The sequence below is a fragment of the Phyllostomus hastatus genome, unplaced genomic scaffold (assembly GCF_019186645.2).
Source record: "Phyllostomus hastatus isolate PE091 unplaced genomic scaffold, TTU_PhHast_1.1 phas_contig_40, whole genome shotgun sequence".
Taxonomy (NCBI): Eukaryota; Metazoa; Chordata; class Mammalia; order Chiroptera; family Phyllostomidae; genus Phyllostomus; species Phyllostomus hastatus.
In genome coordinates, this window is record NW_025333872.1 from 84,379,629 (window position 1) to 84,406,180 (window position 26,552).

The following is a 26,552-nucleotide window of genomic DNA, read 5'->3' on the forward strand; positions in this document are numbered from 1 at the left end:
GTGTGCTTGGTGAGAAAATCCCTCCCCAACGCGGGAAGTGTTCTCAACAGCAAACTTACAGAGACAGCCTATCTCCCAGCCACCTGGCCCCTTCCTTCCTTACCGACAGTGACGCCTGTGGAGCACACTGTGAATTTCTGCTTCTCTGTTCTTTCCTCTCATTCCTTTAAAGCACAGTCTACCCTTAACACTGGCTTCTCTTGAGAACAACATCTGTGTCTTTAACATTTCTGTAGGGTCTTCCACCACTTTTCTTTATAATTGAAAGCTGGCTTTCCTCTTAATTGTCTGCTTTACTTAAACTTAATTAAATTTAAGTGTAATTTGCCAATTTTTCTCACCTGGCAGTCATTGGGAATATCCTGCATATTTAACAACAGCTATGGATACCAAACAATCAGAATACCAGCCATAAGCTTGCAATGTAGCACCCGCAGGCACATTGGCTGAACAGGAGCCCTGCCACACAGCTGATAACAGAGAAAGTAGCAGCCTCTTAGCTATTTCTAGGACATGGCTTCTCTCTCTGTCAACAGCTTCCCCTTAGGAGTGAATACATCTAGCTCTGACCAGAGTAGCTCAGTTGATGGGGGGTCATCCCATAGAGTGAAAGATCACTGGTTCAATTCCTGGTCAGGACACGTGCCTGGGTTGTAGGTTCCGTCCCCATTTGGGGCACCAACAGATCGAAGTTTCTCTCTCTATCTCATATAGTTGTTTCTCTTCTTCTTTCTCCCTCCCTTCCTTTCTCTCTAAAAATACATAAATAAAATCTTACACAAAAGAAGTGAATACACCCATTATTCTGCCTTCTCACCATCTAATTCCTATTTCTTCCTGATCTGCAGAAAACACTTCTACTTTGCTCATTGATTTGAGCATCTGACTTTTCTTTCACTCTCCATCTTTTCTGCATTTATCATCTTGGTGTCGATATCCATATTGATGACTTTTTATATTTTTCCTTGCAGGTTTCTTTTTTAACTTTATAAAAGTCTTTATCCCTGTTCTAAGTCCCGTAGACATGGCCATACCTGAGATCCAGTTAACGTGTCATGTCATCTCGGCATTCTTGAGATGATTGCTCCCCAGGAGACCAAGGGAACCTGGGAAGATTGTTCTCCAGACCACATTTAATTGTACTACATTGCGTCTGGCTATGTGCACCTGAATGCCTCTGACTTGCCATGTTAGCTAGAGAAGAGCCCTCTGTTGTATCAAATCCCAGCTGTTCACAACATCATCAGTAAACCAACTCTCTTCACATTAAAGTGATGGATTTTATGAAGAAGATGCCTTCTTCCATTGCTTATTACATACCAGGACCATCTCTATACTGTTATCTAACTTTATAGTTTTGTCCTGTGTATATAATTCATCTAAAGTATTACAGCTAGTTTTTTTAAACTTACATTTTCCAATCTTTTCAATTGGTGAATTGTTAGCTTTCTTTTTATTTTTCCTTCTTCCAGAGCCTGCCCATCTTTCTCCTAATCTTTAGTTGCTTAAACCCTTCCTCTTTCAGAATCATCAACCCCTTTTACTCAGCTTGGATCCCATCAAAAGCCATTTCAGTGATGTCAGGACCTTGAATATCTTCTCCCCCTTGAATTTCCTGTCTAGTTTTTAAATGTCTGACACTCTGACAACCAGATGTCCTCTCTTTTCCCTGTTCTTAACTGTGGGCTACGTATTGTTGCACTAGAAAGTGAAAAATGATAACATTTATTTACAACTACAGTTTGATCCCTTTCACTTAGAATTGGTATTGTGAATCTGAATGATTTTCCATCATATTCACCACCAGGCCTATTTCTAAAAGATTTTGGGTCCTCTTTACCTCCTGAACTGCTCCCCAAACTCCCTCTCTGCAGGGGGCCTTGCTTCACTTTTCTGAGAGTGACCCCATCTGATGAATGAATGCCCCTTCTGTGTATTCTAAATTTCAGATTGTGTTTTAATTGTGATAAAGTTAATATCGTCATAGCAGGGGGCATCTGCTCTAATCCATCATCCTTTTTAGAAAGAGAGTATCTGCCCAAGGTCAGAATAACAGAATAAATGTTCATGTTTGTCGAACGTTTAAGTGCCGGACTGACGCTAAGTGCTCCACAGGCTTCACCTCCGGTGACCATGGTGTGGTCACCAGCGCTTGTGGTAACATTCAGCTCAATACATTAGTTAGTGTCTTAAATATTATATTGCAGTCTTTTTGGATACTATGATTAAACTTCTTAAATACTAAAATCCAAGGTGCCACACATTCCTTTGTGATCAAAAAACAATACGTACAATTGTGTATTACATTTAGAACAGCAGAAGAGAAGATAGCTAATGATTTGAAACTTCGGCTGCAAGATAGGCTCTTGGGGACTTGAGGATTATTTTTTCCTCTCTAGACCAATGTGAATTGGAAATACACTAATAAATTCAGTGATGGGAATGACATGGCTTAAATTTTATATTAATTTAATTTAGGATTATGTTAATTAAATATCTACTTATCAGCTTAGTTGTGTTTTAATATAGGTTCTTATTAACATATGGTTTCATAGGCCAGTGAAATTGTCAAATCTAATGAAAACAGAGTTCAAAGACAAAATTCTGTCTTCCCATTCTTTTATGAGCCTCTTAAAAATTCAGGGCACCTTTTAAAAAGCCGTTAGAGAAGATTAACATTTCACATCATCATTATAGCTAGTGTTACCAGATTTTACAATGTCACCGATTCCACTTTTAACCTCAGGTGATTGATTTTTGCTCACCATGTTGTAAAACTACTAAAATTTCTTTTCCCCAAATCAAACAGAAGAAGATTCCGCTGCTCTTCTCTCTTTCCCCGCACACCCCCACCCCTGCCCCAGGTTCAGCGCTTTGCCGTACACCTTCCTGCGATGATGGCTGTGGTTCTGTGTGGTAGCATAGTTCACATGGTAGCCACCAGCCTTATGTGGCATGCTGAGCACTTGAAATGCAGCTAATGCAACTGATAAACTGAACTTCAAATTGTATCTATTTTAATTAAATTTAAATAGAAATAGCCACGTATTGCTGGTGGCTACCATATTGGAAGCCCAGCTCCAGCGTTCTTTCAGCACAGACTGAATTCAGAGGACCTCACTTTTTTTCTTCTAGTGGGTCGTAATTCTCTTTCTGGTAGCAGGAAAAGTCCCCCTTTAGTGTTATTGGTTATTCTTGTACTAACCAAGGTATTTTCTTTTGTTATAAGTTAATTTATAATCTATGGGTGTTACCATAAACTAAAAATAAATTTGATTTGTAGTGAGAAAGCCAAATTGGACGCTTAATTCTGTGCAGTCCTTACATCATAGGGGATAGTATGTCTTTGTTCCTGTTACTTCAGGTCATTATACTCTTTGGTAGACTTGTTTTTCTAATGTCTGCAAATATATCTGAGTGGTTTCTGTCTGCTCTCCATGATGGAAGTGGTATAGTGGAAAGAGCTTGGACTTCAGTTCAGATTCTAAATTCTCACCATGGCTTCTGAGCACGTTTCTCTGAGCCACAGAGTTGTCGTTAGAGTTCCTAGTCAGAGTACCTTGGTTTACTTGTTTTTCACCTAACTTGACCTAACTTGCTATGTCTGATATCAGAGTGGTTGCTCCCAAAATGTTTGTTTGCACTGAATAAGTGAAAAACAACAGCAGTGGTGTTTTATCTTAAGAAATACTCCCTACTCACTCACAAAGTTTCCTCTATTTTTCACATCTGCGTAATAGGAGAAGTGCTAAAAACTTGTTTGAAGAAACATTGAAAGGTAGAGACATCTGGTAATTTACAATAAATATTAATAAATAGTTTCTTCCATAGTTCACTCATTTCCTTTCTTCCTTCCTCCTTTTTCCCTTTCTTTTCTTCCTTCCTTACTCCCTTCCTTCCCTCCCTCCCTTTCTTTCCTTCCTCTCTCTCTCAGATTCAGATGTAAAGTACAGCACAGCATAGGGAATGTAATCAGTAACATTGTAGTAACTATGTATATTGTCATACAGTGTCATATAGTGTCATAGTGTCTTTTTGGGGTGTCACATCATAAGTTATATAAATGTCTAACCACTCTGCTATACATCTGAAACTAATATAATGTTGAATTTCAACTATTTAGAAAACAAAACATTTAAAAAAATAAAGTAAATGGCAGGATATTTTTCTACTATATTTAAATAATTATTATTTTTATGAATCTTTACCTTTTAACAACTTTTGCATATTTTATAAATAATTTATCATTTAAAATGTTTAAACAGTTGTAAAATAAATGATTCAGTCTAAAAAGAGGGAATTTTTATAAAGCATATTATATAGTAGACATTATCCTAGGTTGACAATACATTCAGTAAAAGTACCTATTATTTAGCCCATGTCAAGAGCCCAAAGAATAAACTGAAGCAGGTGAGAGTTTGGACAATGAGTCAATTATCCAAAATGTAAGTGCCCTTGAATATGTGTCAAATACAGAAATGTTTTAAGTGAAATTCTGAAAACATGATTGATGACTGGTTCTAAAGTCTTGGGGAGGTGTTAAGCTTTAAAATATTTAGAGTCAAATTGAGAAAGTACAATTAACACCACACACAGATTTAAGGTTTCTTCTTGCAAAGCATTCAACCCGTGGCCCAAAATGAAAAAGCTTTCATCTTGAAAGATGAAAGAATTAAATTGAAACTAGAACACTGAAGGCTACTACGGAAGCATGCATGTATTTGGGCATATGGTAGTAATCCACTAAACACGTAGTTATAGTCTATTGGAGAATAACCAAAACAGATTTTCCAGGCAAAGATTCTGCCAGATCAAGTTGCTTTTTACTCTAGAAAATGAAAAGATGCAGAGAAGTACATATACTAACGTTATCTTTTTTTTAAATTTCAAAGTTGTTTCAGTATCTTCTTTATAAAAGTATTACCTTCATCTTTATAAATAGTTCCTCAGGTGCTGAGTGCTATCTATTCCAATGATCAATTTCATTATTTCCATTCAGTCAAAAGAGTGTGAATTGCATTGAAAAAGACATTTGTGTGCTCAATACAGTGAGTGTGTAACTAGAAATCAAAGTAATGTCTGGCTTGTTATTGATTAAAGAAGTAAGCTACAGACACTGAAGATGCAGGACCAAATAATCTAAACTAAGAGGTCAGGATGTGCACAAGTGTTTTTGCACACAGAGACACTCCAGCACTTCTTGATTTACTAAGGACCTCTGATTTCTACTCTGATTTCTAGTGGTCTTTTTAAAAAACTACACTTAAAAGTACTGGAAAGAAATTTTATCAGGCTAGTCAAATATACGGCAAAATCATTTTTAACTGTCAGGAAGAATTTTCAGTTAATGCAATTAAAATTATTTAGTTCTGCTCTGTGACAAGTAAAATCATTTATCAGGAATAGGTAATTACATATTTGTCCTAAAATTAATCAAAATGGACACAGAAAAGCTGGTGTTTCAATAGAATTGGAATCTCATTAAAGAACAATTTTATACAGCATAAACTGTGTACGGGTCAGATGTGTATTAGACCTATTGGAGCAATCACTTTGTGAGGTATACAAATGTCTAATCACTATGGTTTACATCTGAGGCCAATATAATAATGTATGTCAACTGTAATTGAAAAATAATTTTTAAAAAGACCTAATTATAAAAAAGAGGCAACTCAAAAAAATTTTGTAAAGTGAGTTAATTATAGCACCTGTAGGATGATTAGCAAAAATCATAAGTGCAAGAGAATAAAAAAAGAATTTTGACCATCCAGTTCCCAAAGAATTATAAAATACCTTAAACTTCTTTGTATACTTAAAATTGTTTTTTATTGTTTTAGTTTGTTTTATATGAGCCAGCTGACAGTGGCACTAGAAATAGAGTGCAGGACAGTTGGTCTTTGGTATGTGACTAAATGCTGGTTCCTGCTGTTTCAGAGATATGCAGGACTCCATTTTTTTTTCTTTTAGCCAAGAATATTGGCTCATAGACTACGGTCATTACTCTATGAAATGGAGATGAACTAGAGATTAGCAATTTATAGTTCTTCTGAGAACATTATGAACTTTTTAACGAAGACTTAAGATACTGTTGATCTGTTTCTGGGAGCACCTCCTAACGTGGTCAGAGGGGAAATGCGTGTTTGAATGATCTGGAGCGGAGCTCTCGGCTTTGTGACAGAGCCCCAAGTAGACCAGGTGTCCACGAGGAAGGAATTGGTAGATCTGAGGCTCAGCAGTGGCTGTGCCTGTTACCTCTTAGTAAAAGAGCAGCTTTGTGGGAGTGGGAATCCTAATACCAGTGTCAAGGTGAGAATTGTTGTCTGAGAGGACATGAAACCTGACTAACGGAGATTTCTTGTACCTCGAGTTGCCCCAAATCTTTTCTCATCAGAGTCTTTAGTCTTCGGACACTGTTGTGTAACAAGGCTTACGTCTGTTTCCATCTGCCTTGCCCCTTTTGATCTGTAAGGTCAATGTAATTCCATTTTGTGCGGTTTAGCGCTTAAGTCCCCATGCACAGTCTGCCCACTGGGGTGAGGCAGGATTGAGTAAATGCTGATTTCTTGAGCCTCTGCAGTCATTTCTGATGGGTCTGTCGTTTCATATCCAGCCCGTGTGGTGTGGGCTTACACTGGATAAGTGGGTTTTCTCCAAGATCCTTAGCAGAACAACGAGCAAATCTGTGCTTCGGTTACATTAATATTCTCAAAGGGCTTGGATGTTTGATGCCTTCGTCACATAAAAAGATATTTCCTAAACATGCTTTTCTGATTGTGAAGTCCATAATCTAAGTGTCTAAATGTCTTTTGCTGTGAAATGAAGATTTACCTTTAAATCAGGCTGTGAAGTACTGTGATCAATGATTTCTGCTCAATTGTTTTCATTCACAGTGGACATTTGTCACTGGACGTCAGTCAGCCTTAGTCAAATGGTATTCTGTCTAAGGAATGCCTTATATTTTCCAACTTTTTACGAAAACGTTGGTGATGTTCTGTTTTCAGTCATTTATTTGGGTTCAAGAAAAATAGGGGCATTAGTAATTTCCTTTTCTAAAAATATAATTAGCTTTTTTTGGAAAGAAAAATAATATAGGCCTGTTGTAAATACTCAATTAGTATAAAATTATATAAAAAATAAATATTTACTATGTTCTCAGTAGTAACCACAGCTGGTATATTTCTTTCTAGATATTGTACATACATATAATTTCTTTCTTCTCTATCCCTCTCTTCATGTATATAGATGAAATGAGAAAAAAAATTGTTCTGAGTGTGGATAGATAGATAGTACACATAAACTACTGAAACTTTTTCAATTTTACATTGTGTCATGGCCATTCTTCTTAAAAGCCTCATGTTTATGCTTTTGTGGTGAAGTGTGCATTCAAAATATTGATAGATAGTACCAACATGTTCTCTGAATTCAAATAACTTTTTTCACAGAATAACTTGCTTACAGAGTATAGTCAATAGTATTGAAATAATTATAATTTTATTATTGTTATTGTTATTTCGTTTTTTAAAAAGAGTGAGCCTCCTTCTTGGATGTAAACATTACTTAGTCGTACAAGATTATTAGGCTAAAGAAATGCATATAATTTTTCGGATGCAGTTCAGACATCTAAACGTGGTCAGCGTTGCCTCTCCACAGGGCCCACCTGGAAGCCAGCGCTGAGAAGTGGAACCGGTTGCTGATGTCCTTGGAAGAGCTGGTCAAATGGCTGAACATGAAGGATGAGGAGCTCCGGAAACAAATGCCTATCGGAGGGGACGTTCCCGCCTTACAGCTCCAGTATGACCATTGTAAAGTAAGTTGACCTCATATGGTGGGCAACTTCTCAAATTAAATTTGATTTCGGCGAAGTAAATACTTAAAATAAAATTCTAGGTAAATATAAGCTGAATGAATTAGCACAGGTCCTGACCTACTTCCCACCCCCACCCCCCGACTTTTACACCTTGAATCACTTATTTTGTATCTGTTGCTTCCATTCGTTTCAGATTAAGTTTTTTCTTCTTATTTAACTACTTTTAAAAACACATTTCAGATATTTAAAGCATAATTATGAGATTTATCTAATTTTCCATTAGATTTTAAGATATTAATATATTGGGAAAACTTTTTCACTGCAAGTTAATCTTAAATTTCAAAGTCACAGAGCCGTAAAGAATTACAAACTATCTTATTTATAATAGATGAAACTGAAAAAGTAAGGACTTGCGGTGCAAGAAAATAGAATGAACTTAAGTCTTACAGCAAATGGCAATAGTATTTAAGATCATTTTATAAAACATAAAATTTTTCTGAACTTGGACCTTTTTTGAGTTACCTTTTTATTCTGCTCAAATTTCTGTCTCCATGCAAATTTCTACTTCTGCTCTGATAAGCAGATATGCTGAAATTTTATCAACTGACAGATTAATTCTTAGATCCCTGTATTATTTAATTTATTTGCCTTATTAACTTTCTATTTATTTAATATTCTGCCACACTAATTTTCTCAAATATTACATATCAGCTTGTTTTATTATATATTTTTTCTCTCCACAAGCATTGCATGTTCTAAATCTGTACATTTTAATGTGACATTAGAATGCTGTTCCCATTTGAAAAAATGACAAGCACTAACTTGTGCATCTTTCAAAGGAACTGGTCATCTATGCAATACACTGCTTTAATGCAAAATGATAAGACCTTGAAATTTATTTTATTGCGAATCCTTGTGATGAGGTTATTCAAGTTACCAGTTGGGTGAACATTCTCTTTCTACTTAAAAACTGAGTTCGATAGAGATACAGCGGAAACACGAGGAAAAAGAAGATAACACTGATGTGATATACTGAATTAATGACAATGATAATATTTTAATGATTTATTTAAGAAAACAACATTTCTCCTTACCTTTTTTTCAACTTTCCCTTCTGTTTGTTGTTCATACACCATTTTTGTGGATTCGGACATGGGCGATGAGGTAGAATAACGCGAGGCTTTCTAAGGGAAGTGCTCTGTAAAGGCATAAAGGCTACTTGGGACCATGTGCTACTAACTTTCATTAAAGCCCGAACCCCAAAGTATGAAATGACTGTCCTAGTCTGGCCTGAGCAAGGAAAGTGCGTATCAGGGTTTCTAGTAAGTCCTGGCTATTTTCCACCCACCCCGACCCCAGGCAAGGCCACGCACCCTGCTCTGTGCCATTTCAGTCCCTCTTAGAGCACTGTGTACAATGTTCTCCTGCATCTCCTTAGGCGCAGGCATTTAGTTAATAACAATAACACCAATAATGCTGTTGATGATAATGTTGACTTATTCATTCAGTAAGGATTCACTGAGTGTCTAATATGCACTATACACTATTAGGCAGTGGTGAATCAGCAGCACACAAAGTTCTTGTCTGATTCTGAGTAGTGAAAGACAGACAGTGGACAAGTGATGAGTATATAGTATGTCCCATGGTAATAAGTGACATGAAAAAATCAAGGTCAAAGAGAGAGCCTCAGAGATGCAATTTTATGTGGGGAAGTTCAGGGAAGTGTCATAAATGGGCAATTTTTGAATAGAGACCTGCAGTAGGTGGGGCGATAAGCAGTGCTACTCTGTGGAGGAAGACATCTTCAGGAAAAGGAGAGAGGAAGACCCAGGCCATAAGGCTGTGATGTGCTGGGCATGTCTGAGGAATAGCATTAGATACGTGTATGGTTGAAGTGTTCAGACGGAGAGTGGGGTAGGAGATGAAGTCGGGTGAGGGAGGGGGAAGAGTGTTCAGATCACATGCGTCCTTGAAAGTCTTTGTAAGGACTGTGGCTTTTACTCTCAGTAAGATGGGAAGCCAAGGGGGTTTCCATACTTTTAGTGCTGTGATCTGTTTACATTGTGTAATGATTACTAGTTAAATGTCAAATAGAATATAGAGGAGTTCAGGAATGTATTCAGTAATGCAGGTGGGGGTAGGGGTGCGAGTGACTTGGATAAGGGTGTGGCAGTGGAAACAGAAGTAACTGGTTCCTGAATATATTTTGAAAGAATGCCATTCAGAGAACTGGGAAAAGTGCTGGGTGAGCTACCTGAAGAGGAAGTTCAAGAGTGTGTTTTGTTTGTTTGACATTTTGAAGTTTAAATTGCTTATTGGGTGATTGAAGATATAGGTCTAAAGTTGGGGGAAAGGCCAGGACTGGATTAAAATGATTAGAGTATATATTAGTGGTGGAATTGGGTAAAGTCACTTAGGAAGGCAGGAATTCCCACACAGGAGCCCTGGCCCCCCTGGCTTGGCTTTAGAGGTTGCGGGGATGAGACGGAGAAGGCAGAGCCAGCGTGGTAGGAGGACTAAGAGAGACAGAGTGCAGGCGCCCCAGGAAAGAACTTCACGAAGGAGGGTGTGATCACGGGAATCAAATATTGCTGAGAGGCTGAATAAGACAAGGTCAGAAAATCGACCATCTAAAGAGAGAGTCATTTCAGTGCTGTGGTAAAGCTGGAAGCGTAATCGGAGTACATTCAAGAAAGAACATGAGTGGAAATATAGAGAACTCTTTCAAGGATTTCTACAACCAAGATAACAGAAGTGAGGCAGGAGCTGGCGGGACTGTGGGAGGTGGAGAACGGTGTACCTTACCTGTGGGGGATGCGTTCCAAGACCCCCCTTGGGTACTCGAGACCATGAATAGTACCAAACCCGGCATGCACTATGGTTTTTCCTATGCATACATACTTGTAATTAAATGTAATTTATAAATTAGGCACAGGAAGAGATGAACGATAACTAGTAATAAAATAGAACAATTATGACAATATACCATAACAAAAGTTATGTGAATATGGCCTCTGTCTCTCTCAAAATTTCCTACTATACTGTTTTCAACCATTTCTTCTTTTTTCTTTTTTGATGATGTGAGATAATAAAAGGCCTTATTAAGTTGAGACCTTTCACCTTTTCTTTATATACTTGTAAAAGCACTTTCAGCTCCTCTTTGGCATATTAGAGTTGCCAGCAGCGCTCCTCTTGTGCTTTGGGGCCCTTATTAAGTAGAATGCGAGTGCTCGAGCACGGACCCTGTGCTGCCATGCCTGTCGACCTCGTCACTGAGATGGTCACTATGTGGCTAGCAAGCACGTTGCATGTACTGCATAAAAACGCCAGACAAAGTGATGATTCACATCCCGAGAAGAGCAGAGTGGGACTGTACGAGATCTCATCACACAGAATGCCATGTGATTGAAAACTTATGAATTGTTTATTTCCGAAATTTCCCATTTCATATTTTCAAGCTGCAGTTGACCGCAGGTCACCTCACCCGTGGGATGTGAAACCACGGGCAAGGGAGGACTGCCATGGTGGTTTATAAAGCCGGGGGCTGATTGAACGTGCTTCCGTGCTGACAGGGATGATCCTGCAAAGTGGAAAAAGTCCGTGACGCAGGAGGGCGGGCACTGACCAGGAAAAGGGGCGGGTGGACCCAGTGTACAAGTGGAGCTATTGGTTTTAAGTAGAAGGGCAAAGGGTTCATCCATTTTAACAGGCAGCTGTCTGAATTACTTTATTCTGAACCACACAGTTCGATTTAAGGAAGTCAAATTAATTTGACAATCGTGCAATGGTAACTTAGAACATCTAGAGATTATGAGATGAATTTTTTTAATGGGACAAAGACATTTAACACTGATTTGTTGATTATTCCAGGAAATATAATGACGTAAATACAAGTCTCAGATGTCATTGTATACAAGTCTTGAAAGATCAATTTAAAAAGTAGTACGTCCTTTTACTTGTGGACAAGAAAAATACACTTCCACCAGAAGCACCTAAAAACTACCTGTGCTGATGTTGCATGAATAAGCACTGAAGTTTCACATTAAAATTTCCAGGGACAGCATTATATGTAGAGTAGAAAACACCTTGGGTGGATGTGGGTTACTACAAGCTGGAGAACCATTAAGAGACTCAAAAGTTGTTTCCAGGGATGTAAACTCTCTATGAAAGAATTATGTGAAAAATTTGAATAAAATAATTACAAGTAGACATCAGACTAACCTCAGCAGTTTATATACTAAAGTTGGCCAACATTTTGGGGGCTTTTCTCATGTGGATAGTGGTGTATTATCCTCTATTCAGAGGTACCATATGTTGGACCTTTCTATACAAAGTTATTGAACTTAGCACATGACCTTAGATGGACCCAGTTTCAATTCCCACCTGTTCTACTCACTAGCTCTATGATCCGGGCTTTGGGGGCATATTGTCCAATCTCTTCAGTCCTGTTCTGGCCACCACTTAGCACAGTGCATGTAGCGGATACGCATAAGCATTAGCTGTTGGAGTTTTTAAACTAGGGCTCATATTTTCTAGTATTTAAAAAAAATTAGTGGTTCCATGTTTACACCTTATATTTTATCATGGGTTTATTATGTTTGGGCACTATAAATTTTGGTATCATAACTTGACATTGATTATTTTAGCCCATTGGAAGCTTAAATGATAACTTAGACTACTCAGGAAATGGGATAAAGTCATTGAAACAACAATGTATTTGAGAATTTATGTAGGATAAGATATTATGTAAGAGCCCAGACTGAGAGATGATTTATTTCTTGTTCTTAATAAAACAGCTTATGCCAAGCCCATAAGGCATGCAGTGCCTTTGGTTAGCTTATCAGAGGCAAACAAACAAATTATAAATGTTGAACCATTAATCTAATTACCTTTAAAGGCAATATTTGAATGTTACCATAAGTAAGGAACACAATTAATACACATTATCTTACATTTGAATTTGCATGACTTCCTCCTGGGTCCAGGCTTGTTTCCCCACCCCAGACGACGGTGGTACGAGACTCTGGTGTCTCATATTAATGTGGGCAGTCACACTGGGTACATAGGGATTGGTTTATGAGAACACATATTCTCAACCCTTCTGATTCCCACGTATATTTCTACAGTCTAGTCCTTTATATGTGCATCAGTGATTTGATGACACTTTTTCATAACTGTTCTTTGATAATGGCAGTGCCAATTACTTCACCGCTCACCCATCCAGCCAGCTATCCATTCATCTGTCCACCCATCCACCCACCAGCACTCTTCACTGAATGCTTATATGTTGAATTTGATGCTGAAATATACCAAGGGCGATAGGGCACAGCCTATGCACTTCAGTGACATATTGTAGTAATTCCTGTGCCTAAATGCTCTGTGCTTGTGGCTGCATCCAGAAGGAACATTAGCCGTTTAACTGTTTAGGTGATGGCTCCAAGACTTCTGTTTAGGATGATACTGTAAGGCATGCTTTACAGCATCTCACCTGCTCAAACATCTAGCAATTATAAATAAAATATTTTAAAAAATCAGAAAACCAGCTGTGGAAAAATTGGGCTCCAAGAGAGGACGTCCATTCTCTAGACCAGAAACAAAGCAGAAAAGCCAAGTAGTCAGTAGGGTTGATGCCGCCGAACCCTGTAGCCATCCTGGGTCTGGAGTGACGAGTGAGCAGAAAGCCCGCTAGCGGCGTGCCTGCTCCCAGGCTCTTACACATTGAAACGAGTGACTCATTTCTTCCCGTAATGCAAGTATCTTAAGAACTGATATTATTATGAAACATTAAATGCCTATATTTTCTGGGTTGTTTTAATTAGTGACTCAGAACATTATAGGTTTTTAACAACTGTAATAAATACTTTGTTTAAAATTTAATGGCATGTGCACATAGGCAGGCCCATTAAATACTAATAGTAAGTCGAAAGGCCCGACACTAGAGTGTCTGGCATGGGGCCTGGCACACAGTACATGCTCAGTAAGCAGTGACTGGCACTTCCTCCCGTAATGGCTGAGAATTGGTCATGATAGTTGGGCTCATTTTTGTTTTGTTTAAAACTGTCTAGCCTGTACAAGTTATCTTAATTAAATAAAAGCATATTAATTACTGTTATTTACCATCTAGTACAGCCTAGCAGGAGTAGCTTCCCATGGCTACCTAGTATTAACCTGTTAACTTAGACAGGGGTCACCTTCCAATATTTATAAATACCAGTTTATAAATAACACAATCATTTTTCTCATGTAGGTACATATTTAATTCCCTCAAATGTTCAAAATAAACTACTACTTTAAAATATATAATTTTAATGACTATTTTTGAATAAATGAGTGGTTGAAATCTGCCATATAGTGACTTCAATTTTTAGTATCATTTTAATAAAGCTTTATAGGGAGTGAGGTCACTTATGTGCACCTTTACTTTTGGAGTGTAAGATTATTAATCAGCAATCACTTGCAAAGTATGTAGCGTTCATTTGTAATGTTATAGATTTACTGTAGCCAAATACTTCATGACTGGATAAAATTGCTGATGCAGGTTTTGCTATTCAACTTTCACTTCATTTTCATAACAATGTAAATATTAAGTTATGTGGGGACAGTTATCAGAGACCTAACACCATTTCTCCAACAGAATGAGTGTTTGACTTTAGAGAAAGAAATCATCTAGAACAATCCAAAATGTATGATTAAGGTAAAATTTCCTGTAGGTTTGTCCATTCCCTCAGGGCTACTCTGTCCTTTGCTTAATCCAGATATAATTCTTATATTCAAATCTCAATATATGAGTCAGAACATTAGGCTCTTAAACTGAGTTGCCAAGATACATCAGCAAACTTCTTAAAATAACAAATTTGAACATCATCTTTAAAGCATCAACACCCCACCATAAAATTTAGTGTGTGTGTATGTTTTTGTGTGAGTGTTTCCCCTGGTAAAGCAATATGAGATTCCACCCACACCGCCCCCCCCTCCTCGCCCCCTGCCGCCCGCCCTGTGCTGCAAACCTGTAATTTCAAGGTCTAGCTGTTCTATGAGGCTAGCTAAGGTGGGAAATTGGCCTTTTGCTAAAATTGCTTAAAATTAATTTCCAAGTTCCCCTCCTACTTTGCTACCTATGTTGACTTCCTTCTTATCAAATATCGAATGCACAGCCCCACACAGTCTGTTAGGAAACAGAAGCGGCAGCTCATCCCACTTAGGCGTGTGTAGTCAGTCCCCTTGTCGCCTAAACCTGGCAGGTACAACTGGAACCCCCACCTCAGAGGGTTCATCCAAGTTTAGAGGGAGAATCAAGGAAGCCTGATAGCTGTCGGTCTCTGGTGGGGAAATTAACAGTGGGCCATGAATGTTGTTAAGAAATAGAGAAATACAGTCCACCCCTTTATTCAGTCCATTCCTAGGGAACTGCCTCTGGACCAACTGAGTCCAGAGACAATTTCATTTATCTAACAGTTTCTTTCTTTATTCAGGAAGTATGTTTGCCACATACTTCTCTGGGTACTGGGCATGCATCAGTTTTTGCTGTCACCCTCTAGCAGCAGAGATCTGAGAAGCTTGAAAAGAAGTAAGGACAGTAGATAGCACAGCCCTGTGTGGTGAGCACGAATGGAAGCCGGGGAGGCACAGATCATCCATGAGCATTTGTACTTGGTGAGATTGGGTAGTGCTCCGTAAAGCAAGCTGCCTCTGGGCTAGAAGAGACCGTGGAATAAGAATTCACTACACATTTTTACCAAAACTTCTGGCAGGAAAACCCTCCAAACTAGCCATGGTATGCCTTGAAGTACACAATCACATGAGTGGGTGGTTCACCTCCCGTTTTGATCACACATTGAATAAGACTGGATGAGAAAGAAAATGCAAGTTCAGCACCTAATACCGTACTTTATAGCAGTGAATGCTGAACACATTTGCTGGGTAAAGATACACATTTGTGTGTGCATGTATTTTTAAAAATATAGGAAAGGATGCTGTATCACTCTGAGAAGCTGGAGAATTCCTATCTTAGTTTCAGCATTCATACTTAGCATTCTGATTGAGGCATCATTTTTTATGTCAATGGGATGGAACCAGAATAAATTTTATATATTAAATTTTCGTTTAGGGATGTTAACCGGAACTTCTAAGCACTAGGAAGAAGGTTTTTTGTTTAAATTGCATCTGCATACCAATGAAAATAAGCCTGTTTCCTTTACCCCTTTTCATGTGGTTTTATTAGTGCTATCAAATTTAACGACTCTTCTGCCCTTCTTTGCTGTCGTATTATAATGACTTCAGATCCCTATATGCTGATTTAGCTTTGAAACCAAGTTGGGGGAAAAAAAAACCAAATTACATTCCAACAGATCCTCCTTATGTTGGTATCATTTATTTTTCTCTGTATTCCTCCATAAGCAGTGCTTTTTTGACATCAAAAGCAAAGGAAGCCTGTGTACCAGCAGTATTTCTGTTTGCTATAGGACAGATGCCTTATGTCTGGGGCCAGCTTCCGGGGCGTGTCCCACGCCATCAGGACCGCACTGTGCTTTGCTCCGGAGGGCCCCACACTTGGTTTACTGCCCTGCTGCCGCCCCCTAGAAATGCTGAGTACTGTTGGACAGGGGGCCCTGGCTTTCACTTCACACTGGGCTCTGCACACTGCATAGCCAGACTTGCTCGCATCGAGAAGGAAAACATTAATGTGCATTCATGTTTTGGCATACACCAAGCAATACTTTTACAATAACGAAAGCCTCTTAAAACTTACTTTAAGTACCTTCTTTCCCCTCAAGTAAGTCAACCATTCGGAACCCCCATACTCCCTTCCATGCCCCTCATCGTGGCTGGAGATGTCTGTTTGTTGGTGTTGGCTGGGTTGGGATTAGTGGCTGCCTTTCAGCCCTCCCTTTGCTGGTGACTCACTGGCTGTTCTTCTGTTCTGTCTCTCGGCTTAACTGTTAGGTCACTGGTGTATTCCTGATTTTCTTCTCACCCCGCTGGTAGCTCCTCCTCAGTCTCCTTTGCAGATTCTTCCTTTTCCCTCAAGCTCCTAAAATTGGGGTGCACCAGGGGTCAGGCCATGTCAGCTTCTCTATTTCTGTTCCTTCCTGAACAACTCTGTTCTCCTGGTTTCACAAGCCATCTTTGTGCCAACCACTCCCCAATTTACATCTGCTTACAGGTCATCTCTCATTGGGATTCTAATATACATCTCCAGCTTAATATATTCATACTGAATTCCTGAACTTGCCCCCTCAAATTTCTACTCAGTATTCCCCATTTCAATGGATAGAATTCTATTCCAGTTGTTAGGTAAAAAACAGTAATTTCTTCAATATGGTCTTTCTCTCATATTGTTTGTTGGGAAGTCTTATTGGTTTTATGTTCAAAATATAGAATCTGAATCTGACTACCTGTAACAATTTATAGCTACAATCACCAGTGTGTGTTTCATGTTAGCACAGCAGCCAGTGTATTCCCATTCAAATAAGTCAGAAGTTTTTAGTGGCTCTCTGTCTAACTCAGAATAAAAGCCGCAGTCCTCAGAATGGTTTTTAAGAAACTTTATGATCAGACCTGCCTCCTCTTCGCACCTTGCTCACCTTATTTTTACTGTTTTTGCTCTCACAACCAGGTTTAAGCCAATCTGGCCTCTTGGTGTTCCTCCAGCCACAGCTCCATGCTACCCACTGTGCCTAGAATTCTCTCTCCCTGACAGCCACGTAGTTACCGCCACTGTTTCCAAATGTTTGCCGGATGGCATCTTCCCAGTGAAGCCTATGCACACGTCTCTATTTGAATTGTAACCTCCTTCCCAGCATTCCTACTCTCTCTTTCCCTATTCTGTTTTTTTCCGGTGGCATTTATCATTTTCAGATATAATTACTTTTTATTTTCTGTTGTCTCTTTGTCTGTGCTTGGCACTCAAGATGCCCAAGAAATAGTTGTTGAATGTTGAATGAATGAAATATACCCGAAGATAACACGTCCTTTGGTGTGAGTGTTCCTTCTTATCTCTCTCCAATCCCTTTTTCCTTATTCGTGTTTGGGAGTATATTACATTTTGATAATAATTCTACTCTAAATAGCATAATCTTTAATAAAGGGAATAGCTGACAAAAAGTAAGCAATGGTCTTTTCTCAAGAGCTAGACGTAGTTTCAATTACATGACATACTTGAAATTGTAAGAAAATTAGTGAATACCATTATACTTTATGCTTTAATATTGTAGTCAGTTAAGAGGTTATCTTTTGCCTGCCTTAATACTGCCTAAGCTATTCAAAACAAGAGTTAGAAAGATTTTCATAGGAGAGGGAAAGAACTGGCATTTGATTGTTGAGATAGTATTTAAAATATAGCTTATTACTTTATCCATTTGTGCTGAATACTGCCAGGCTGTCCCAGTGTTTGTGCATCTCTCTCATGTAGAAATTTGACACTTTGAAAATTTGAAGATTTATGATTCTTAGCAAACCCAGGGAGCAGCTTAAACACATGGATTCTCTCATTCAGCAACTATGTTGTCACATATTACAATTTATAAATAAACCTAGCTTCAGAGATATTATTGAAATAAAGCATATGGAAAAGTATTATGATTGTTGTAGATAATAAAAGTTTGCTTCTAAAATTGCTTGCAATTTTAAATAGCTGTTCTTTAAAAGTCATAATTTGTTCAATGATAATTTCAATGATAAATGAGCTTGATTCTATTGGACATTCTTTTCTTAAAAGTATAATTTTTAATTATGAAAATAATAACATAGGTTTTTATGAAATAAAAAATGGTCATAGTTTCATGACTGTAACACAAGCATTTTCATTTTGCATCATTTCCTTTTTGCGTATTCACCTTTCAAACAGTTTTTATAGAGTCCGTAGGTTTTGATCCTATCTTTCCCACATGGATGGATGCTGTGCCTATTCGTGCTGCTATGTAGTCATTACTACAATAATTTTTCAAGGTTACATAATGGTCCCTAGTGTAGCCATGTCTTAGTGAACCTAAATATTTTCCAGGTGTTGGGTATTTAAGTTGATTTCAATTTTTATTAATCATATATAATGTTATAATGAAAAGTTTTGTGTTTGTAGCCTTTTTTTGGATTATTTTTTTAGGACATATTCCCAGTGGTAAAATCCTTGTTTCACATAATATGCACATAGTAATGACTCTTGATAGAGTGCCAACCTACTTTCCCAAATGATTGAACCAATTTTCTGCCTCCGGCAACGTATGAAAGTGAAGTTTCACTGAAATTCTTGCCTGTGATTTCTCATTTTTGTCTCTCTTGCTGGTGAATGTTTTTTTTTTCATGAAAATGCTTGTATTTTATGTCAGTATGGGAATTTAGAGATAGGTTTAGGATGTCAGATGTCTGACTCAAGTTTCTCTCCCACAGAGAAGGAAGAGGCGAACTGATTGGATGCTTTGATTTAATTGCACCTAGAAGGGCAGGGAAAAGTGGTCCATTGTTTGTTAAACTGATCAGTTGAAGAAATTTGGTATTTCTATCAAATTAGTGTGTGTAATGCAATCTGGCTAACCATTTTTACCTCCAAAGAGGTTTGCAGTACTATTTTATTCTGGTACAGATTGGTTCACAAAAAGACACAACATTTATTTGTTGTCTCTCTAAAAATTGAAAGTGACATAGGCTTGCATCTCAGGTTTATTATGCTTAGCAAACATTTTGGCTTAATCTCAGAAGATCACTTAATTCCACTTTTCTCATAATGAAATAATTTCTCCCTTAGAAGAGTTGAATTCGGTTGTTGCTGCTAATAGAGAGTTGTGTACTGATATTGGTTATCCAAACTGTAGATAAAACAGCTAGACCTGATTCCTCCACACATAACTGCACGGAGGCTGAGGAGAGAAATTCCGTTTTGAAGGACAACGGTAAGACATGAGATTAGCATGTTGTAACAGTAGCGCTGAATAGTTTCAGAATGTGTTTGTAGTCACTGTCTCACCTGTGCACTTAGGTAGAATGAGAGATTTGTTAGCAACATGCAGGGAGGTTACGGCACACACCCAAGGACTCATATGGGTGAGGGTGTCCTATGTCGTACCTGCTGGGCTGTGACACATGGATTTCAGTTGCAAATTTCTATATGATTTTACAACACTACAAAAAGTTATTTTAAATGTCTCCTTATTTTTTCATATACACATACACGGAATTTCCATTCTAACTTCCGGAGCATAGCATAGATACGGGTCTTCAGAGAGCAGTTCATGCTGTCTGATGTAGAAGTCAGGTGTGCGGAGAGGCGGGGACAGGCACGTGTGGTGAGCGCCCCACCAAAGCAGACGCCAAGAGCTGGAGAAACATACAGGGGGGAGGGCTGGCTCTGCGGGGGGCGGGGGGCAGCTGACGTTCCTGCCTTGGGGAGGTGGCATTGGAGCTGGGTCTCTAAAGGTCAGGAAGGATGACCCCAGTGGATCACTTTGACTTTGACCGGGGACTTTGTCAGTGACATTACTGAGAAAGACCACAGACATTGTGGCCTAAGAAATGACTGTTTCTATAAAGAGCTGTAAGGAGATGAATTCTCTGCTCTTTTCTGCTCCGAGTTATTTCATGCTGATGTCTTCCACAGACCAACTTTTTCTGAGCTACTCCCATTTTTCCTTCTTCAAACTCCCCTTTTTCTTTCTTTTTCTGTTATTTTTGTTTTTGTTTTTTAAAATTATTTTATTGTTGTTCAATTACAGTTGTCTGTGTTTGCCCCCCATCACTCCCCTGCTACCCCAGCCAAACCCACCTCCCTCCCGTGGTTTTGTCCATGTGTCCTTTACAGTTGTTCCCGAAAACCCTTCCCCCCTTCCCTTCATTACCCACTCCCGTCTCCCCTCTGGTTACTGTCAGATTGTTCTTAATTTCAGTGTCTCTGGTTCAGTTTTGCTTGCTTGTTTGTTTTGTTGATTAGGTTCCAGTTAGAGGTGAGATCATATGGTATTTGTCCCTCACCGCCTGGTTTATTTCACTTAGTATAACGCTGTCCACTTCCATCCAGATTCCCTTTTTCTCTTTCAAGTCAGTTTACTTATTTCTTCATCCAGCCACCCAACAGGTGTATGTACTCAGTGTTACAATCTAAATACGTAATGAGACGGAGCCAGCCATTGGAGATTTGACGCAAAAGCTTTCTGCGTTGTGAAGATCACGAGACAGACAAAGCTGGGCATATTACAGGAATGGGAGTAAAGACTTGGCGGCCAGAGATCAGAGTGTGCTAGCAGTGGAGGCGGGAGAGAGCAAGGGAGGCCCAGATCTGGCCAGAAGTTTAGAATTTGTTTTAAATGCACCAGGACACCATTTAGACCAGAGAGCAAAGTGATCTGATTTATGTACAATTTTAATATTATCTAGGAAACGTGAAGGCAAGTGTACCCCAGTGAATTTTGGCACTTGATATACAGACAGTTTCGGTGATGGCTTTAGATTAAAGAAAGAAGGGGAGGCGGTTGTGATGGGAAGGAGAGGGAATGACCCCAGGTTTAGCACACACCTGTATGTCTTCTTCTCCCCTTGTCTCTGTCCAGTATGACAGGTCACCAGTTTGGGACAGAAGAGGCTGGGCCTGATTCCTCTCCTTCCTCCAGGGTGTCGCTGAGCCTGCTTTCATATTGAGAGACTTGCAGGATCCTGTGCACTTAGTGCTGACAGCAGTAACTGGTAACATTATGGCCATTTGCTGAGCTGATGCCATGGTCATGGTGAAAGTAAAGAACAGCTGATTGACTTGTGAGACTTTTTGACTTAAGCTCTGCCCATCACTTCCTTTTACCTCCTTATCCCCTGGTCTTCCCACTGATTCGTAACAGGCTACTGCAGGAGGATCCTTGAGAATCTTTCTAGGCACTTAGAGTTGAGTAAGGAGTGATTTTCTCTGCTCTCTGGCAAGGGAGAGGAGCACCAGCAGCTACCAAAATGCACGCTGACTTTGAAACGGGCAGAGAAGTGGCAGTAAAGGTGAGATCCACTAAAGCCTGGGCTCAGAGACATCATTGTGAAGGAACACTGTGATTTTAGTAGTTAAACTCGGGTGTTTGAATCAGGTCTTCATTAAGCTGATATTCCAAGGATTCATTTGGTTTAAGTGAGCGTGCAGATGATAGGAGAACAATGAGACACTTGATTACTGCACCCGTTTATTCTGTTTATTTGAATTCCTTTTACCCAAATTACCTTTAATCTAATTCCAGTTTCTTTTTTGTACATAACTGATGTACTTTTGAGCAGGTGGCGTGCAACCTCCTCTCCTCCTCTTGGGATGACCCTCCTGCCCCTGTGTGTTTCCCCAGGGCCCTATTTATGCCTGTCTCGGAGGTTTGTGGTTCTCCCGACGTCCTCCTCAGCATTATTCTCCCCTCTTTAGACTAGTATAAATTCCTCAAGAGTTGGGGTCATGGCTTAGTAAAGGCCCTTTTCTCTTGTGCCTGGCATATTTCCTTATAGATTGTGTGACTCTAGTATTTGTTTTGACATTTTTATTTTGCTGGAATTTTTGGTTGGAAAAATGCCAATATCCCCTCATGCCACCTTTGCATGGGAGAGAAGTTGAATATTTTCTTATGGCCATGATTATGATGGTCCCCATTTATTATTCTTGACTCTTGAGATATCTGAGGCTGTATATTCCCTTACATTAATGACCTTAGAACATACAACTTTGAAAATGTAGTTTCAATTTTATTTTTTGACATTGTTGCATATCTTTTTCCTTGTTAAGCCGATTCTCTCCACTGCCTAGAATGGAGGATACATAAGCTTTGTGACAGGTGGCCACACGGAGCACTCTTTTAGGTGTGTGGCCAAGGGTGAGTCAGCCAGGAAGCCAGATGTCTGCTGTGTGGAGGTCTTTGTCCTAATGCCACTGTGTCTGGGATGCCTTCGTGACCACTTGCATTAAATGTAACTAACCCCTACGCTTGCCCTGACCCTCCGTTTGCCCCTTAGCCTGTGTGGTAGATTGCTGTAGCCCATGCTACAACCATGCTTCTCTGTATCCAGCCCCTTGCATGGGATCGTTGCTCTTCCCCTCAGCAAGAAAGTCAGTACATTTCTCCAGTCTCTTGAACCTGGGCTGGCCTCATGACTCGCTTTAAATAGTGGGATGTGGTGGAAGTGCTGTGCAGATTCCAGAACTGCACTGACTTACACGGCGACCCTTAGCCCCATGTGACCATTTATACTTAAAATTAAATCAATTCCAATTCGATGAAATTTAAAATTTAGTTTCTCATTTGCACTAGTCCCATTTCAAGTTCAAAATTGTCACAAGCAACCAGTGGTTACAATATTGCACAGCACAGCTTTGAAACATTTCTGTCATTGTAGAAAGTGTTAGTGGGCAGAGCTGTTCTACCGCCTGTGCCTTAAGAGATCTTGTGGCTGTCACTCTGCTGTTTGGGAGGGAACACTCATCACGGTGCTTTGAAGAAGCCTAGTCTGGCCGACTGGGCAGTTTGACACCATGCGGAGGGAAACCGAGGTGCTCCAGCCTGTACCCAGCAATCATTTCCAGACCTGTGAGTGAGGCCGCCTTGGACTTCCAGCCCCATTCAAGCCTCAGGCAACGGCAGCCTCGGGGGTGATCTCTGGTGGCACCAGCTGTCCTGCTGGCCAAGTTGCCAACCCACAGAATTGTGAAAAATAACTCATCATTGTTCCAAACCAGTAATTTTAGATGGGTTTGATACACAGTGATGATAGTGGCTCTGACCTTCAATCTAATCACTGCAATAGTTTTGAAACTGTATGAAACTATGCCCTAGGCAGTTACCTCAGGGATTAGAATGTGCTAAAAAGGGGTAGACTGAATGAGCTCATACAACTTTCTTTTTTTTAGTGAACTCAGTTCCTTGTTTATCTAGGGAGAGAAAAGGATATTTGCTATTAATAAAGTAATGACCAACAGCAAACTGAAATACTTGGTACTTATTAGCTAACAGATGATAGGAGAAAACTAACTTTGCATCTGAAAATTATTTACCAATAATTTGCAAAGTAGGTAGTTCAAATAATCCAGAGCTAAATGGGATTCAATAGTTATTCCAATTTAGGATAATAAGACTTGGGGGATTTTTGGTATATTTTGAGGTTCTATATCGTATTTAATTCTGAAAGCAGTCCTCCTTTTATTCCTTGTTTCCCAAGCATGTACTGAGTACTCTCTACATACGAGGAGGGACCAAAAAAACTAGAATTATCTTCTGGAGGGCGGGTCCCTTGTAGTACAGGCTTGCCCCACTAGGGGAGTGTTCTAGGAACCCATCTGTATCAGTGCACCAGCTGGTGCTGTTGTGAGAGGCTGCGTCCTGGCTTCAGTGAATTTTTTTGAAGACTTTGAGTGTGTTTGCCCATTTCATGACGGGTGATTTATGAGCGCACCTGCCCACACCTTGCTGAGTGTTCAGCAGTTTTGGGTCAAAAACAGCATGACCCCCATGCCCCATCCTCCCTGATCACCCAGTCTCATGAGAGCAACCATTTTTTGGTTTCCCTGGATGGAAAACATCCCCAAAGGGAAATGTCTTATCGGTGTGGGAGAGGTGAAACAAAAAATGGCAGAAGCAATAAAAGCATCAAGATAGATGAGTTCAAAAACTGTTTTGAGCAGTGGAAAAATCGCCTCAGTAGGTGTATTGCATCAAATGGAGAGTACTTTGAAGGTGCTTGAAGTTTAAACATGTAAGCCTAAATACACAATCTTTGATAAATAAATTCCACTTTCTGGGTCCCCCCTCATATATCTAGGTGGGCTTTGAGGAGAACTTCACATGATAAAGACATGAGCCTTACCCTGGAAGAACTGACAGTGTATTGGGATGAGCTGTGTTGGGAATACAGAATGCTCTGGAAACAGTGAGGTGAGGGCACACTAAATGTGTGGGAGGAGCTGTTACTTTCCAGGCGGGTGGGAAAAGAGGTTAGAAAATAAGCAGATTATCTACAGCACTTTTTTTTAGGAAAAAGAACAGAATTATTTTAATAACAACTTGAGATATTATTCATGTAACATAAAATATACGCCATTAAAATGTACAGCACAGTGGCTTTTGGTCTATTTCCCGAGTCATATGACCACCATCACAATCTAGTTGTAGAACATTTTCATTCTCCTAAAAAGAAACCCTAGACCCATGAGCAGTGACCCCGCCCCCCCCGCCCATCCCTCCTCCTATTTCCCCATCCTAAGCAACCACTAATCTACTTTCTGTCTCTGCACACTTACCTTATTCAGGCATTTTATAGTAATGGGCTTTTGTGTCTGCTCTTTTTCATGTAGCATAATGTTTTCCAAATTCCCCCAGGTTGTAGCATGTGTTGGTATTTCATTTTTGTTGCTGAATGAGATTCCACTCTATGGATATACATTCTATTCATCCATTGACCAAATGGTCTGTGTTTCGGTTGTGTCCACATTTTGGCTACTGTGAATAATATTGCTGTGAACATTCACATACACGTTTTTTATGTGGACATATGCTTTCAGTTCTCTTGGGTACATATGCTAAGAGTGGAATTGCTGGGTCATATGGTAACTCTGTGTTTGACAGTTTCAGGAACTACCTAGTTTTTCAAAGTGGCTATGCCATTTCATCGTTCCACCAGCACCATATGAGGCTTCCAGCTTCTTCACATCCTTGTCAATACTTGTTATTGTCTGAGAAGAGAATTGTTTTGAATGAAAATATAAAGTCATTAAATAAGAAAAATTCCAGTGAGATTATGTTACACTCATTTAAGGCAGCCCATGTATAAGTCAGGTGGTATCAGAGCCTAAAGCTGAATGCCACTTTGTAGCTATGTGTACAAAACAACTCTGTTGGAATGCAATTATCTTATCATTAATGTTCACCAGGTGGTTGGAAATGCTGCCCTTTTTTCATGTCTAATTGAGAGGTAAAGGGTGGTGAAATGACTATATGTGTCATGCTGTTGAAAGTTAAGCCCATTTCTGACATGCAATTAAATATAATTGAAACAGAACAAATTGAACAACAAAGTTAAGTTTGCAAAATGGAGGATGCACAGATATTATTAAATGTATGCTGTTTTCTCAGATATTTGGTTATCGAATTGGCTTTGGGGCTGGAGCCCCACATTTTCACTTACTTGGCATGGTTCCCACGTGCCCACACTTGCCTCTTCTGCTTTCCCACCTTAGCGTGTTCATGAGACAGTTCCTGACAGCCCTGTGCAGAGCGGATTGTCTTATGAAGTGCTGGAATTTAATGTGGTCAGGAAGGAAAATTAGATTCTCCCGTCCTGGGCAGCTTTCTCCGACTCAAATTTGTTTTGCATGAATCTAGGAGACCTGACAACAATATTATAAAAAACAAAAATGTAAATCCGACCGTCACTCCCCACTCCCTGCTTGACTGGCTCCTCAGTGGCTCCCCAGCACCAAGTCTCAGCTGGTCTTTAGCCCTGATGTCTGCCCACTGCTTCAGCCTCAGCTGTTGCTGCTTTATCAGCAGTAAATGTTGTTCCCTGAGTGCCCACTGTCACACTCTCTTACTCTTCTGCTGGTGTTTAGTTTCCTCTGTTGAAAGCACCCTTCCCTCTCTGCAAGACTCGGCTTAGACACCGCCTTCACCAGGAAGCGTTTCAGAGCCACCTAAGCTCCCAAGGCATCCACGTGGGTGCCTTTCTCACTGCAGTGGGCAAAAACAGAAAAAGTCCTTGGCCTCATGGAGATTATATTTTATCTGAGACAGAAGATAAACAATAAACATAATAACTA

General features: G+C 39.6%; 1 protein-coding gene across 8 annotated transcripts in view; it reads left to right on the forward strand.

The window, feature by feature from the left end:
- UTRN (utrophin) overlaps positions 1-26,552 on the forward strand; it is a 453,043-nt gene that overhangs the window by 308,856 nt on the left and 117,635 nt on the right. For all 8 annotated transcript variants that reach the window (XM_045842802.1, XM_045842803.1, XM_045842804.1 and 5 more), the window contains one exon: positions 7,651-7,807. In XM_045842802.1, coding sequence (XP_045698758.1) covers positions 7,651-7,807 — 157 coding nt within the window. The remainder of the gene's footprint in view (positions 1-7,650; positions 7,808-26,552) is intronic.